Source organism: Geotrypetes seraphini, chromosome 7 (genome assembly GCF_902459505.1).
Source record: "Geotrypetes seraphini chromosome 7, aGeoSer1.1, whole genome shotgun sequence".
Lineage (NCBI taxonomy): Eukaryota > Metazoa > Chordata > Amphibia > Gymnophiona > Dermophiidae > Geotrypetes > Geotrypetes seraphini.
In genome coordinates this window covers 69,136,739-69,151,375 of record NC_047090.1, presented here as the reverse complement: position 1 = coordinate 69,151,375, position 14,637 = coordinate 69,136,739, and the positions used below count along the sequence as shown (strand labels likewise).

Here is a 14,637-nt window from a genome sequence, read left to right as displayed (position 1 = left end):
AACATCATACATAATAAAATTCTAAATAACTAATACAAACATTAAAACTAATGAATAAGGAAAACACAATATAAACTAAAATAAGTATGAGTAAAAAGATAAAAAATACATTATAACTACATGATAATATGAAAATCAATAATGTATATTATATTGTTTAAATAAGTGGGTTTTAAGATCTTTTCAAAATTGATAGTAAGAAATGGAGAAACAAGAAGATTCAAACATGAATTCATTAATCCTGCTTGGAATGCTAAGGTCCTATCCAAAAATTTTTTGTAACGACATGCATTTGCTGAAGGGAAATAAAACCAACCAGATCTACAAATATTTTTCTTAGAAATAAAAAAAACTAAAATGAGAAACAAGGTAAGCCGGTGCTAAGCCAAATAAAACTTTAAAACAAATGCATCCAAATTGAAATAACACTCTAGCCTCAAACGGTAGCCAGTGAAGCTATTGATAATATATACTGATATGATCGTGTTTTTTCAGATTAAAATTCAAATGAATGGCTGTATTTTGTATGATTTTTAATCGGCTAGTAGTTATTTTATATGATCCCAGATAAATAACATTACAATAATCCAATATTGAAAGGATTGAAGATTGAGCCAGGATTTTAAATGATATAAAATCAAAATATTTCCTAATAGTTTGCAGCTTCCAGAGGACAATAAAACATCTCTTAACCAGAGAATCTGTATGAGCCTTAAAAGATAAGGACTGATCTAAAATAACCCCTAAAATTTTCAGTGTAGGAGATAGCGAATAAGATTGACCGTTTAAAAGTAAAGCTGTTTCAGTAATTTTTTAATTAGGACTAGCTAGAAAGAATTTATTTGCCCGGATTTAATTTCAATCTTCAGAAATGACAATTTTGGAGCCCCTATTACTAGTCATATTTGCATAACAAAAATATTAGACATTATCCCAGGACAAGCAGGCAGGTATTCTCACATATGGGTGATGTCATCAACGGATGCGGACGCCTCACAAGCAGACTTGCTTGAAGAAACTCGAAGTTTCGAGTCGCCCGCACCGCGCATGCGCGAGTGTCTTCCCACCCAGCGTAGGGCGCGTCTCCTCAGTTCTCAGTTTTCCGCGGAGCCGAGAAGTCCGTCTTTGACTCTCTGCCTTAACTTCGTTACTTGTGCCTTCTCTGAACTGCGGTTTGTTATTTTTTTGCTCACAAAGGCTGCTTCCATCTCCGAGGCGAAGTCTCCTCGATCTTCGAGTTCTGCTTCCAGGCATAGTTCTCATCGAGGCCTTCTTCGAGGCATCCTTCCAGGCATAGTTCTTCTTCTAAAGAAAGACCTTCTTCCACTAAGCCTCGATCTACTCCAACCTCAACTAGACCACCAACTCCTCGTTCGAGGTTTCCAATGCCGGACCTCGAGGATGTTCCGGTTTCGATTGCCTCGTCCAAGTCATCATATTCCTTTGATGCCTTTTTTCCTGCCAAAGCTTCATCTTCGACCCAGGCTGCCTCTATGTCCTCGAGTCCTTCTCGAGGCAAAGCATTGGCAGATCAGCTATCTTTCTCATCTTTTCTTCGTCAGATGGCTGTGGACTTAGACCTTCAATTAGATACTGGCTCCAAATACTCTAAGGAGTATCTCGAAGTCATGCATCTTCCTCAACCTCCGGCAGAGTCTCTTAAGCTTCCACTTCATAAGCTTTTGATCAGACTTTTGGTCGATGCATGGAAACACCTTTTTCCATACCAGCTGTTCCAGGAAAATTGGACTCTAGGTATAAAACTGTGCATCGCAAAGGGTTTGACAATTCAAAGTTATCTCATCTATCCCTGCTTGTCGAGTCCTCTTTAAAGAGATCCCATCCTTCCAAGGTTTATGCCACCGTTCCTCCTGGAAGGGAAGGGAAAACTATGGATAAATTCTGACGTTGCATCTATCAAAATGCTATGATGTCCTCTAAAGTCCTCAATTACAATTTTCAATTCACTTATTTTGAATTCCTTATTTCTCTATTGCCAAAGTTTTTGACTTATCTGGATACTCAAAAGCATTTTGAATTTCAGGAAGTCCTGGCTTTTTTATCCCAATTCAGATTGTATCTCCTGCAGTCATCTTACGATGCCTTTGATTTGTCTGACCGGGCAGCTGCTTGTTCTGTGGCTATGCGTCATCTTGCTTGGCTTCATACCATTGACATGGACCCTAATCTTCAAGACCGCTTGGCTAATATCCCTTGTGACGGCAATGACCTCTTCCATCGAGGCAGCCACCAAGAAATTGTCTGACCATGAGAAATCCTTCTATTATCAGACCCAAACCGAAGCCAGCTCCTGCAAAACCTGCACGTCCTGCTCCTATCTATCAGCGGCGTTTTACTCCGGGGACGGCTCCTTATAATCGCCCTCCTCTAAAGAAACAGCAACCTCAAAAACAACAAAAATCTCAACCTTCTGCTGCACCTAAGGCTACTCAGCCTTTTTGACTTTTTGACAGAGCATAACCTCCACCGTTCTGACTCTGTTTCATTTTCCTCCTATAGGAGGTCGTCTCCATCATTTCTACCACCGATGGACGATAATTACATCCGACCTCTGGGTACTTTCCATCATCAGGGAAGGATACTCTCTTCATTTCTCTCAGATTCCACCAGAGCTTCCTCCAAGAGAGTATCCTTCCAATCCATCCCAGACCGCCCTTCTTCTTCAGGAAGCTCAAGCTCTGCTTCATCTCTATGCCATCGAACCAGTTCCCTTGGAAAAGCAGAACAGGGGGTTTTACTCCTGTTACTTCCTTGTTCCGAAGAAGACGGGCGATCTGCGACCCATTCTAGATCTCGGGGCTCTCAACAAATTTCTAATAAAAAAAAAGTTTCGCATGTTGTCCCTGGCATCCTTTTATCCCCTTCTCGAGCAGAATGACTGGTTATGCTCTCTGGATCTCAAGGAGGCCTACACTCATATCGCCATTCATCCGGCCTCCCGTCAGTACCTCAGATTTCGGGTGGGGAATCTGCATTTTCAATACAGAGTACTACCCTTCGGCCTGGCCTCGTCTCCCAGAGTATTCACCAAGTGCCTGGTAGTGGTAGCAACAGTTCTAAGAAATCATGGTCTTCAAGTATTTCCCTACCTAGATGACTGGCTCATCAAAGATTCCACATCTCAAGGGGTTATTGTAGTGACCCAACAGACTACTTGGTTCCTACCAAGTCTGGGATTCGAAATCAGCTTTCCCAAATCTCAGCTTCAGCCCTCACAGAACCTACAGTTCATTGGAGCTGTTCTGGACACTGTCCAACTCAGAGCATTCCTTCCACAACAACGTCTAGAAGCTCTTCTTCAACTCTGTCACACAGTGTCTTCCCGCTCTTCCATCTCAGCAACATGATAGTACTTCTGGGTCACATGGCCTCCACAGTACACGTGACTCCTTTTGCCAGACTTCACCTCAGAATTCCTCAGTGGACCCTGGCATCTCAATGGACGCAAGTTTACGACCCCCCTTCTCAACACATCTCAGTCACTCCTTCATTGAAGAATTCTCTCCGTTGGTGGATGCTCTCTTCCAATCTTTCCAGAGGCTTACTTTCTCAAACGCCCCCCCCCCATCAGAAGGTCCTCACGACAGACTGTTCGACCTACGCTTGGGGCACTCATCTCGATGGTCTCTGTACTCAAGGCCTCTGGACCAGTACGGATTGTCAGTGTCATATCAATCAGTTGGAACTCAATCAATCAGTCATATCAATCAGTTGGAACTCAATCAATCAGTTGCTTTTCAACATCTGCTTCATGACCAAGTAGTCCTCGTTCGGAAGGACAACCAAATCGCCATGTATTATGTCAACAAACAAGGGGGGACGGGATCTGCCTCCCTTTGTCAAGAAGCTCTAAAGGTTTGCGACTGGGCAATCCGCCACAACACCTTCCTCAAAGCTGTCTACATTCAAGGGGCGCAGAATTGCTTGGCAGACAACTTGAGTCGTCTCCTGCAGCCTCACGAATGGACACTCCATTCCGCCCCTCTTCATCACATTTTTTCACAATGGGGAACACCTCAGATAGACCTTTTTGCAGCTCCCCACAACTACAAACTGCCTCAATTCTGCTCCAGGATATACTCTTCTCATCGCCTCGAGGCAGATGCTTTTCTTCTGGAATGGTCGAATCTTTTTCTCTATGCATTCCCTCCATTTCCTCTCATTCTCAAGACTCTGGTCAATTTGAAGAACGATCATGCCACCATGATTCTAATTGCTCCTTGGTGGCCAAAACAACCTTGGTACTCCCTTCTACTTCAACTCAGCAGCAGGGAGCTTCTACCAGTTTTTCCTTCTCTGCTTACACAGAGTCAAGGATCTCTGCTTCATCTCAACCTGCAATCTCTACACCTGACAGCTTGGTACCTCTCAACATATCCCCTCTTCAGTTTTCTCAATCTGTAAGAGATGTTTTAGAAGCTTCTAGGAAGCCTACCACTAGACAATGCTATCACCAAAAGTGGACTAGATTTTCTACGTGGTGTTTTTCTCATCATAAGGAGCCTCAGCATTCCTCCTTATCTTCTGTTTTGGACTACCTTTTGCACTTATCCAATTCTGGCCTCAAGTCTACATCTATCCGAGTCCATCTCAGTGCAATTGCGGCTTTCCATCAGCCTATTGAAGGAAAACCCCTCTCTGATTTCCAGATTCATGAAAGGACTTTTCAATGTCAAACCTCCTCTCAAACCACCTCCTGTGGTTTGGGACCTCAATATTGTCCTTACTCAACTAATGAAGCCTCCATTTGAACCAATTGATAAAGCTCATCTGAAGTATCTCACTTGGAAAGTGGTGTTTCTCATAGCCCTCACTTCTGCTCGACGAGTCAGTGAGCTGCAAGCTTTAGTTGCTGATCCACCTTTCACCGCGTTCCATCATGACAAGGTGGTTCTTCGTACTCATCCTAAATTCCTCCCTAAAGTGGTCTCGGAATTTCATCTCAACCAATCCATTGTTTTTCCAGTGTTTTTTTCCAAAGCCTCATTCTCATCCTGGAGAAGTTGCTCTTCATACTCTGGACTGTAAACGTGCTTTGGCCTTCTATTTGGAACGCACCAAACCACACAGACCTGCTCCTCAACTTTTTGTCTTCTTCGATCCAAATAAGTTGGGACATCCTATTTCTAAGCGTACCATCTCCAACTGGATGGCGGCTTGTATCTCATTCTGTTGTGTCCAGGCTGGATTACCCCTTCACAGTAAAATCACAGCCCATAAGGTTAGAGCTATGGCAGCTTCAGTAGCTTTCCTCAGATCTACACCTATTGAGGAAATTTGTAGAGCTGCTACTTGGTCCTCGGTTCATACCTTCACTTCTCACTATTGTCTGGACACTTTCTCCAGACGGGATAGACAGTTTGGCCAAACAGTATTACAAAATTTATTCTCCTAAAATTGCCAACACTCCCACCATCCCATTCTGATTAGCTTGGAGGGCACCCATATGTGAGAATACCTGCCTGCTTGTCCTGGGATAAAGCACAGTTACTTACTGTAACAGGTGTTATCCAGGGACAGCAGGCAGCTATTCTCACAACCCACCCATCTCCCCTGGTTGGCTTTTCTGCTAGCTATCTGAACTGAGGAGACGCGCCCTACGCTGGGCGGGAAGGCACTCGCGCTTGCATGGTGCGGGCGACTCGAAACTTCGAGTTTCTTTAAGCAAATCTGCTTGTGAGGTTTCCGCATCCGGGCTCCGTTGATGACGTCACCCATTGTGAGAATAGCTGCCTGCTGTCCCTGGATAACACCTGTTACGGTAAGTAACTGTGCTTTTTGGGCTGTTCAGAGAGGGTGGCGGGCCAATGGTGCTAGGTTGGTATCAGCTACTTGTAGCCAATGTCAGGTGATTTCCATAGGATTTGATGTTTTTTGTTCACACAGGTTTTTGTTCATTTCCAGGATGCAAGATTTGGGCGTAGTTGTAGACTGCCTCCCTGTACTTATGAATAGGTAAGATAAAAATATTTATCTTCTGTTGAATCTTGATAGCTTGTTATGCTTCCCATATTTCCATGGACTGATTTTTTTTCTTTTCTAGTTTGCAGGAAGAAAAACCTTGCATCTCCGTGGGATGCTGTGTTGATTTATTGCCATTAATAAAGTCCTTGCTGAAAAGTCAATATGAAGAGTGAGTATCAAACCATTCAAATTTAAGAGAATTTCATGAAATTCTTAACTAGAGAAGTATGATTGAAGTGAAATAATATTCTAATCACTAGCCTAAAAGTAAAACCCATCTAAACATTCAACTGCTTGGAATATTTTTGCATAGTACCATTGTGTTCTATTCCTATGTGAGTAAAGACTTTGGGCTTCTGCCCACTTAAATTGTTCTCAATTTCAGAAGCACTTAACCTGGCAGTGCCACTAAAATTTGGCACTGACTGGCTATCTTGGAACCAGACAGGAGAGGAGTGTTATGAGGGTGGAATCGGGGAGGAGACAATAATAGTCAGTCCCTTGCTTGCATAGCTAAGCAGGGAGATAGGACTGCTTTTTGTGTGGTCCTAGCTATGCCCTCTTAGCTGTGTGGGTGCTGGCACTGAATATCAGCCAACACCTGCATTACTTCTATGTTGCCAAGCTGATATCCCCCCCTTCTTTCCAGGTTCCTCCGATTACTCCATGCTGCTTATCAAACCCCTCTCCATTCCAATCCTGCTCCCTGCGTCCAATTGCCCCAGTCCCCTTAATATCTTCCCTCTTATCTCCAACTCCCCTCCCCCCAACCTTCTCGAAACTGAAAGGCCTTCCACAATCACAAAATCCAACCCTCCTTTCTACCCTGCCCCTTCACCCAGGATTTACCCAGGGTAGATTTCTGGTGTCTAGTGGGACAGGCTGGAGCATTCCCCTTTCAATTCCTGGCTTGTCAGCTCTAGGTCTAAACATGGTGTCACCCCTAGCAATAATGTTAATATTTAACATATAATGTATATCATCTGTCAGAAATGAAGTACAGCGACATGAGCTATGTTGTAGCATAGTATCCAAGAACACAGTGTAAATTGTGGGTTTAATAGTTATGCAAGCTGCTTCGGCATTCAAACCCCACCCCTCAAATGCACATATACATCTGCCAAATCTTCAAATGCCTTCAGTGCATATTCAGAGTTACATCAGAGTTACTGATTTACTCTCCTTGGTGACCTGCTGCTGTTTGGGAGTTTCTCTGTATTGCATTGGTCTTGATGTCTGTGAGAAGGCCTCTTAATGCCTGCCTCTTATACATTCAATGCCTCCTCCAGATTGATCTCATGCCTACTGCATCCACTCAAAGTAAAAGAGTTAACCAAGAGAATGATCCAGCTGTAGAGAATGTTCTCATTTTTTAACTTCTACTACAATCTTGGAATTTATATCTGTGTGACGGGGCAAAGAAATCCTCAATCTTATGGCCCGCTCAAAGTATTGAGCCTTATTGAATACACACTTCTTCAATGTAAAATCATGAAAATAGGAAATGGTAGCTTAGTTAATTTTCTACATTCTTTGTTCAGATGGGGGATTATGTCAAAGAATTGTTTCTCAAGCTACATTTGCTCACTCACAGCGCTTATCTCTTCCCATGGCTTTCAGTATTGCCCCTATACTGATGACTCCCAGATCTACCTCTCTGTGCCAAATATCTCTACTGAAACCCAGACCAGAGTCTCAGCCTGCCTGTCTGACATTGCCACCTGGATATCTCACCGCCATCTAAAATTGAATATGGCTAAAACAGAGTTGCTCATCTTCCTGCCTAAACCCACCTCTCTGCTTCCCTCGTTCTCCGTCTCTGTGGACAACTCACTCATCTTTCCTGTTTTTTCTGCTTGTAATCTTGGGGTCAGCTTTGACTCCTCTCTCTCCTTCACTGCCCATATACAACATATCACTAAAACCTGCCGCTTTTTCCTCTATAATATTACAAAAATCTGAACCTTCCTCTCTGAGTACACTGCCAAAACACTTATCCACGCCCGTATCACCTCACGCTTAGACGACTGCAACTTGCTACTCTCAGGCCTTCCACTTAGCCATCTCATTCCCCTCCAGTCTGTCCAGAATTCAGCTGCACGACTTATATTCCGGGAGAGCCGATATATTCACGTTACCTCTCTCCTAAAGTCGCTTCATTGGCTTCCCATCCGTTTCAGAGTACAATTCAAACTCCTCTTACTGACCTACAAATGCACTCACTCAGCTGCCCCTCACTATCTCTCTTCACTTATCTCCCCCTATGATCTCCCCCCCCCCCCTGAGAGCTCTGCTCAGCTGGTAAATCCCTCCTATCTGTGTCCTTCTCTTCAACTTCCAACTCCAGACTCCATCCCTTTTGCCTTGCTGCACCGTATGCTTGAAACAAGCTACCCGAATCCCTGTCTCTGGCAGTCTCTATCACTGTCTATCACTGGCAGTATTCGAGGCCCAGTTAAAAGCCCATCTCTTTGAGAGTGCTTTCAGATCCTAACTCCTTTCACCTTGGATTCGGCATCCCCCAACCTTTTATGTCATGTCTGTCTGTCCAAGGTAGTTTATAAGCTCTTCCGAGCAGGGACTGTCTATAAATGTCAAAATATACAGCACTGCGCACGCCTTTCAGTGCTATATAAGTGATTAATAGTCTGGATGGGAACATCTGAAAGAAGTAGGAAAACAGTGGGCAAAACTGAAATGAGCTATTGTAAGGGCAACAAACCATTTTATAAGAAAAGTAAGTAAAAGTAAGAGGAATAGAAGACTGCTTTGGTTCTCAAAATTAGTCGCTGAGAAGGTAAGGAAAAAGAGATTCCTTGGCATCAGCAGTAGATGAATCCAGAGATAAGTGGGCTGTGTCCATCCACCAACAGGCGGAGATAGAGAGCACCAAATTGAGCTTTGTCATATATAGGATGGTATGCTCACTGGTAAGCCAGAATTCTCTATCTCCTCAAGTGGATGGACGGTCTCCTGCTACTGGTTTCATCTCGTGCCCAGCAAGGCTCCAGTTCAGTTGAGCGAAGGGATTGGGCTTCCTGGTTGCCTATCTTGGGGGTTAATTGGTTGTGCTAGTTCTCGACCCATTCCCTGAAGCCCCCCTTTTTTGTATTTGCCCTCCCTCATCACTTAAAAAATAATCACTGACTAAACCCAGAGGGAGTGCAGTGGACAGGTGGCATGGCATGTGCAGTAAAGGAAAGTATCACTGTCAGCAGCCACCTGGGTGTGTGCATTGAGCTAGTCTTGGATGAGTGAGTAATATGTGTTATCTTAGTACAAGCAGGCAGGTTATTCTTATAGATGGGTGGTGTCATCCACGGAGCCCGGTGCAGACAGTGCAAAAGTGTACTGTCACTTTAACTTCTTGAGACTGCCTGTACCTTGCATTTGCTAGTGCCTTCCCGCCTGACGTTGGCTTGCGAGAACATCAGCCACTAAACAAGCTAAGAAGCCAACTAGGGGAGGGTTGTAAGAATATCTGTTGTGGTCCCTGGATAACACTGTTACAGATAACTAACTGTACTTTATCCTAGGTCAAGCAAGCAGCATATTCTCACAGATGGGACTTCCTAGCTACTTCAGAAGGGATGGAGGGAAGTTGGTGACTAAATAGAGAATAAATTTTATAGAATGGCTTGAGTGAACCGACTATCCCATCTGGAATTAGTCTGCAGACAGAAATGGACTTAAAGATCTCAATATGTATACTTTGGAGAAAAAGCGGGAGAGTGTCTTCACAAATAAGGTTTTATCCATATTTATTTTTTATCTTTTATACCATTGAGTGAATAATGATCTGGACCCCTGAAGAAGGCTTTTTGCCGAAACACGGATCGTGTAGGGTCCGTATTACATCATACATCAGTTATTCATGAAGTGGAGATTATTTTATCTTTAATTTTTAACTTTTATAATTTTTTATTTGACTTGCCTTAATAAACACCTTGTCAAGATCATAGCATTCCACTCTTTTGTTCTTTGGACTTCCGTTTTTTGACTGTGGAATACCTGGGCTTTTGCTTTGTGAGTTCATTACACAGTAATCCAGCTGCCTTGCTAACATATCATGAACCACTGTGACAACCTTGGTTTTTCAATATATAGAGTGACTATAGTTGTCACATGTCATAGAGGCAGTTCCTGATGATTGCTTAGATTTGGGGGATTAGCTTTTGAGTCAACTGTACCCCAGGGTTCCTGATCTGTGATTTAAAGGGGAACTTGTATCTCTCATAGAGGTTTTGTTGTCGGGTATTTGCCTACCTTCTGTTAAGAACCTAGAGGAGCTCCTCAAACAAATTTTGTTGTTTTTTTAGTGTAATCTTATATTGTTGTTAGACAGTCAGTTTATTCAGGGCTATGGGTAAGTCTGTCTGAGTGGGTATGAGTAACTGCTGTCTTCCGGGTAGATCTAGAACGGAGTATTCTTCAAATCAGTTTGGCTGGTGGCTTGAAGTAGATGTTAAACAAAAAAGTGACAGTATAGATCCCTGTGGTACCCATAGATTAGTGATGAAGAAGTGCTGCTGAACAGTTTGAACTGTTACCTATCTCAGTATTCTTCAACCTTTTTACACCTATGCACCAGCAGAAATAAAAGAATTATTTTGTGGACCGGCATCGGTCCGCAGACCAGCGGTTGAAGAACACTGGGCTAAGTCGTGGGCCAGACCCTGCCCATCTCTACCCAATCTCCATCCGGACCCTGCCCCCATAGTCCTAATTGTAACACTATTTTTTCATTCATTTTTCATTTAAACACACAATATAATCTTATTAACAACCCATCGATCGCACCGCAGACCGGAAGTTGAAGAACACAGTTTTGGGACTGATGCACATGCTGGCCCTGTGGACCGGCAGGAAATTTCTGTGGACCGGTGGTTGAAGAACACTGACCTATCTGATAGATAGTATCTAAACCAGGCAAGTACTGTAACACTGATAATCTGTTTCTACCAGTTGTGCTAGTCTGATTTTGTGGTCCACAACATCAGAAGCTGCTGAGAGATCCAGCAGTACTGACACGGATGTGGATATGCTGCCACAGTTTCTGTGGAGATATCTAGCAGGGTTTTGAGGATAGTATATGTTCCATAACCAAATCTGAATCCAGATTTACACAGATCCAGCCAGTTCCTCTCTTCTAGTCAATTGTTGAGTTGAATAAAGATTGTTTCTTATATAAGTTTTTCTAGAAGTGAGATGCTAGGTACTGGCGGTTAACTAGCTGACCTAGTCAAAGTTCTTTTTTAGCAGGGCAAGAAATGTTGCCCTTTTTAATGCTGTTGGTAGCTCCCCATTAGAAAGAGAAGGGTTCACAATTTTTGTGGTACTGTCTTTAAGTTCCCTGCTTGCCAGCTGCAGCTTTTTTGATGGGCAGGGGTTAGTGGAGCAGGTGGTCAATTGAAGGCCTCTCAGAATTTTGCCAAAGGGTTAAGATTCCTATATGTCTTTGTATGGAGAGGGCAAGTTTGGGTGCTCCTGGTTAACTGAGAAGAAACTCAGGGATACAGCTTGTAGATCCTAGCAAAATTTTTTAATATTGTTGCTAAAATATGCAGCAAAATCATTATAGATCAACTTTTTGCATGGTCAATTAGAACTGGACAGATACCTGGTGACTGGAAGATAGCAAATGTCACGCCAATTTTCAAAAAAGGATCAAGAGGAGAACCGGGCAACTACAGACCTGTGAGTCTTACATCTGTCCCTGGAAAGATGGTTGAAGCACTGATTAAAGATAGCATAGTCCGGCACTTGGATACACATGACTTGATGAGAGCCAGTCAACATGGTTTTAGGAAAGGGAAATCATGTTTGATGTATTTACTTCAATTTTTTGAGACCCTGAACAAACAAATTGATAGTGGAGAACCGGTGGACATAATATACTTGGACTTCCAAAAAGCATTCGACAAGGTTCCTCATGAAAGATTTCTCAGGAATCTACAAAACCATGGAATAGAGGGGGATATACATAGATGGATAGGCAACTGGCTGGAGAACAGAAAGCAGAGAGTGGGCATAAATGGGAATTTCTCAGACTGGGCGAAAGTGACTAGCGGTGTATCCCAGGGCTCAGTACTTGGGCCAATCTTATTTAATATTTTCGTCAATGACCTAGCGGAAGGAACATCCAGTGAGATCATCAAGTTTGCAGACGACACAAAGCTATGCCGGGCAATCAGATCACAGAAGGATAGCGAGGAACTCCAGAGCAACTTGTGTCAGTTAGAGAAATGGGCGAAGAATTGGCAGATGAAGTTTAATGTGGAAAAGTGCAAAGTATTGCATTTAGGCAGAAAGAACAAGGAACATGAGTATAGAATGTCAGGAGCAACTCTGGGTAAGAGCGAACAAGAAAAGAACCTGGGCATACTGATAGATAGGACCCTGAAACTGTCGGCACAATGCGCGGGTGCGGCGGCAAAGAAAGCAAATAGAATGTTAGGCATGATAAAGAAGGGAATCACGAGTAGATCGGAGAGGGTTATAATGCTGCTTTATAGAGCAATGGTCAGACCACACCTTCCTACCTTTATAACTTTTAAAGATTTCAAAAAGCTAAAAAGCTGAAGCTGTAAATTTATATAAGTGTATAAGTAGAGGAGTACTTATCTCAGCTGGTATGCTTTGTTGTTAAGGAGCCCCGGCTTCTGCTTCAAGTCCAATCAAGTGCTCAGTGTTCAGTGTTTCCAACCATTCAAAAATCCCCACACGAAAAAAAAAAAAAGTCACAATCCAACCAATCCATGAGATAAAAATCCATATAATATTCTGTTAATCCTTCAACTTCCTCACTTCCTCGACACAGTATGTGTAGTCCAATTCTTTTGTAACACAATACGTGTTTCCCCTCTGGCTTTTTCAAGAGGAAGATTAACTCAGCACTTTCTTACGAACTGTAAACAGCCACACATTGGATACGAGTCCTTCTCAAGACTTCATAGCGGCTCCCCCGCTAGCAAACACTTATATAAATTTACAGCTTCAGCTTTAGCTTTTTGAAATCTTTACAAGTTATAGTGGTAGGAAGGGAGGAGTGCCATGATGGATTTAAGCCAGAACTGGTAGAGTCCCGTGCTCTTCATGCCTTGAAGTTCTGAATGGCTTTCACTGAGCACTATCATTGAATATTTATACTCTTAATATATTTTATTAAAACATTAGATTTTCTTTTTTGTAGAAGGCGTTGACTAAAAATTACGCCAGGTGTACACCTGGCTGGGCCTCCGCATGTACGGATCGCCGGACTTGATGGACCGAAGGTCTGATCCGGAGATGGCGCTTCTTATGTTCTTATGTTAAGATCATATTTGGGTTTTCTATCTAAACAGTTGATCTATAAAAATAAGTTTGATCTTCTATCTGTCACTTCTACTTGACTTATCTCTTCTTCTTAATGTACAGCACTGCGTGTGTCTGGTAGCACTATAGAAATAACAAATTGTTGTTGGAAGAAACTTTAGTTACATATTTCAGACACTGTGGAATTCTTTACCTTTTGGATTTAAGATATGAGCAAAACTCTTTCAGAAATTATTAGAAACTTGCTGTTTGTAAAATGTTTTTCATCAGTCATATCTGCTGAAGAATTAAGTTTATTACTGTTTATTCTACCACTGGATTGAGTGGTATTCTGAGTTGGATCGCCTCTCACATATTATAAATGGAAATGAGCCCATGGTAGAGATAGTTAATAAGATTGCTGTTTATTATTATTATTCAACTGGGCAGGCTGGTTCTGTTGTTGTGGTTGGCAGTAGGCCATTTATTATGCTGAATTAGGTGCTTGATTGAATTCACAATCTGTTCAGTGCATTGAGAGAAATATTCTTTATGCATCTGCTGTTAAGTCTTTGTATTGCTTCATCATGAGTTTCCTATAATTGAGTGTCCTTTTTGGTGAGATTTATGATATTCAAACAAACCTCTTTCAGAGACGTAGAGGCAGTAGATTTAGAGGACATGAACGGAGGTTGCAGGGAGATAGGCTCAGGAGTAATGTCAGAAAACACTTTCACAGAGAGGGTGGCAGATTCTTGGAATGCCATTCTGAGAGAGGTGATGAGTCTAAAACCGTGAACAAATTGAAAATGCATGTGATGGACACAAGGGATGCTTAAATAGAAAGAAGCTTGAAAAGCAATATGGCTATTGAGGTGTTACCGTGACTGAGAATAGTAATGAGTGAGCTGACTTCTTCAGCATTGATGGATGTTGGGCTTAGTTGCTGGTAGAACTGAAAAGAGAGGTCTTTAGTTTCTTGCGAAATGTGGTATAATTAAATTCAGCATTGATGGATGTTAGGAGGTCGTTCCAGGCTTTCACATCAAAGAATATGAACATTGAGTGGAATATACATTTATATTTGAGGTTTTTTGTTGTGGGGAGGTTCAACTGTATCCTGTCAAGATTTCTGGGTGAGATGGACCATGCTAAGGAGAATAGGTGAATTAGTGGTGAAGTGGAGCTTCCATTGAATATGCGGTGCGTAATGCAGGATATTTTGAATTTTATACGAGATGAGACAGGTAGCCTGTTAAGTTGTTTGAGGTAGTTAGAGATAGTCATTCATATTTTTTCAGTCTGAATATGACTCTTACTGCTGTTTACAGATAAGGGTGAGGTTGATACCCATGCAGA

The 14,637-nt window shown here is 42.4% G+C and overlaps 1 protein-coding gene across 3 annotated transcripts in view; it reads left to right on the top strand.

Annotated features, from left to right (window-relative positions):
* Window positions 1–14,637, top strand: part of KATNBL1 (katanin regulatory subunit B1 like 1) — a 75,160-nt gene that overhangs the window by 21,263 nt on the left and 39,260 nt on the right. For 2 of the 3 annotated variants that reach the window (XM_033952883.1, XM_033952882.1), the window contains exons 4-5: window positions 5,908–5,976; window positions 6,065–6,154. In XM_033952883.1, the coding sequence (XP_033808774.1) occupies window positions 5,908–5,976; window positions 6,065–6,154 (159 nt within the window). The remainder of the gene's footprint in view (window positions 1–5,907; window positions 5,977–6,064; window positions 6,155–14,637) is intronic. The other variant, XM_033952884.1, reaches the window with a different exon arrangement.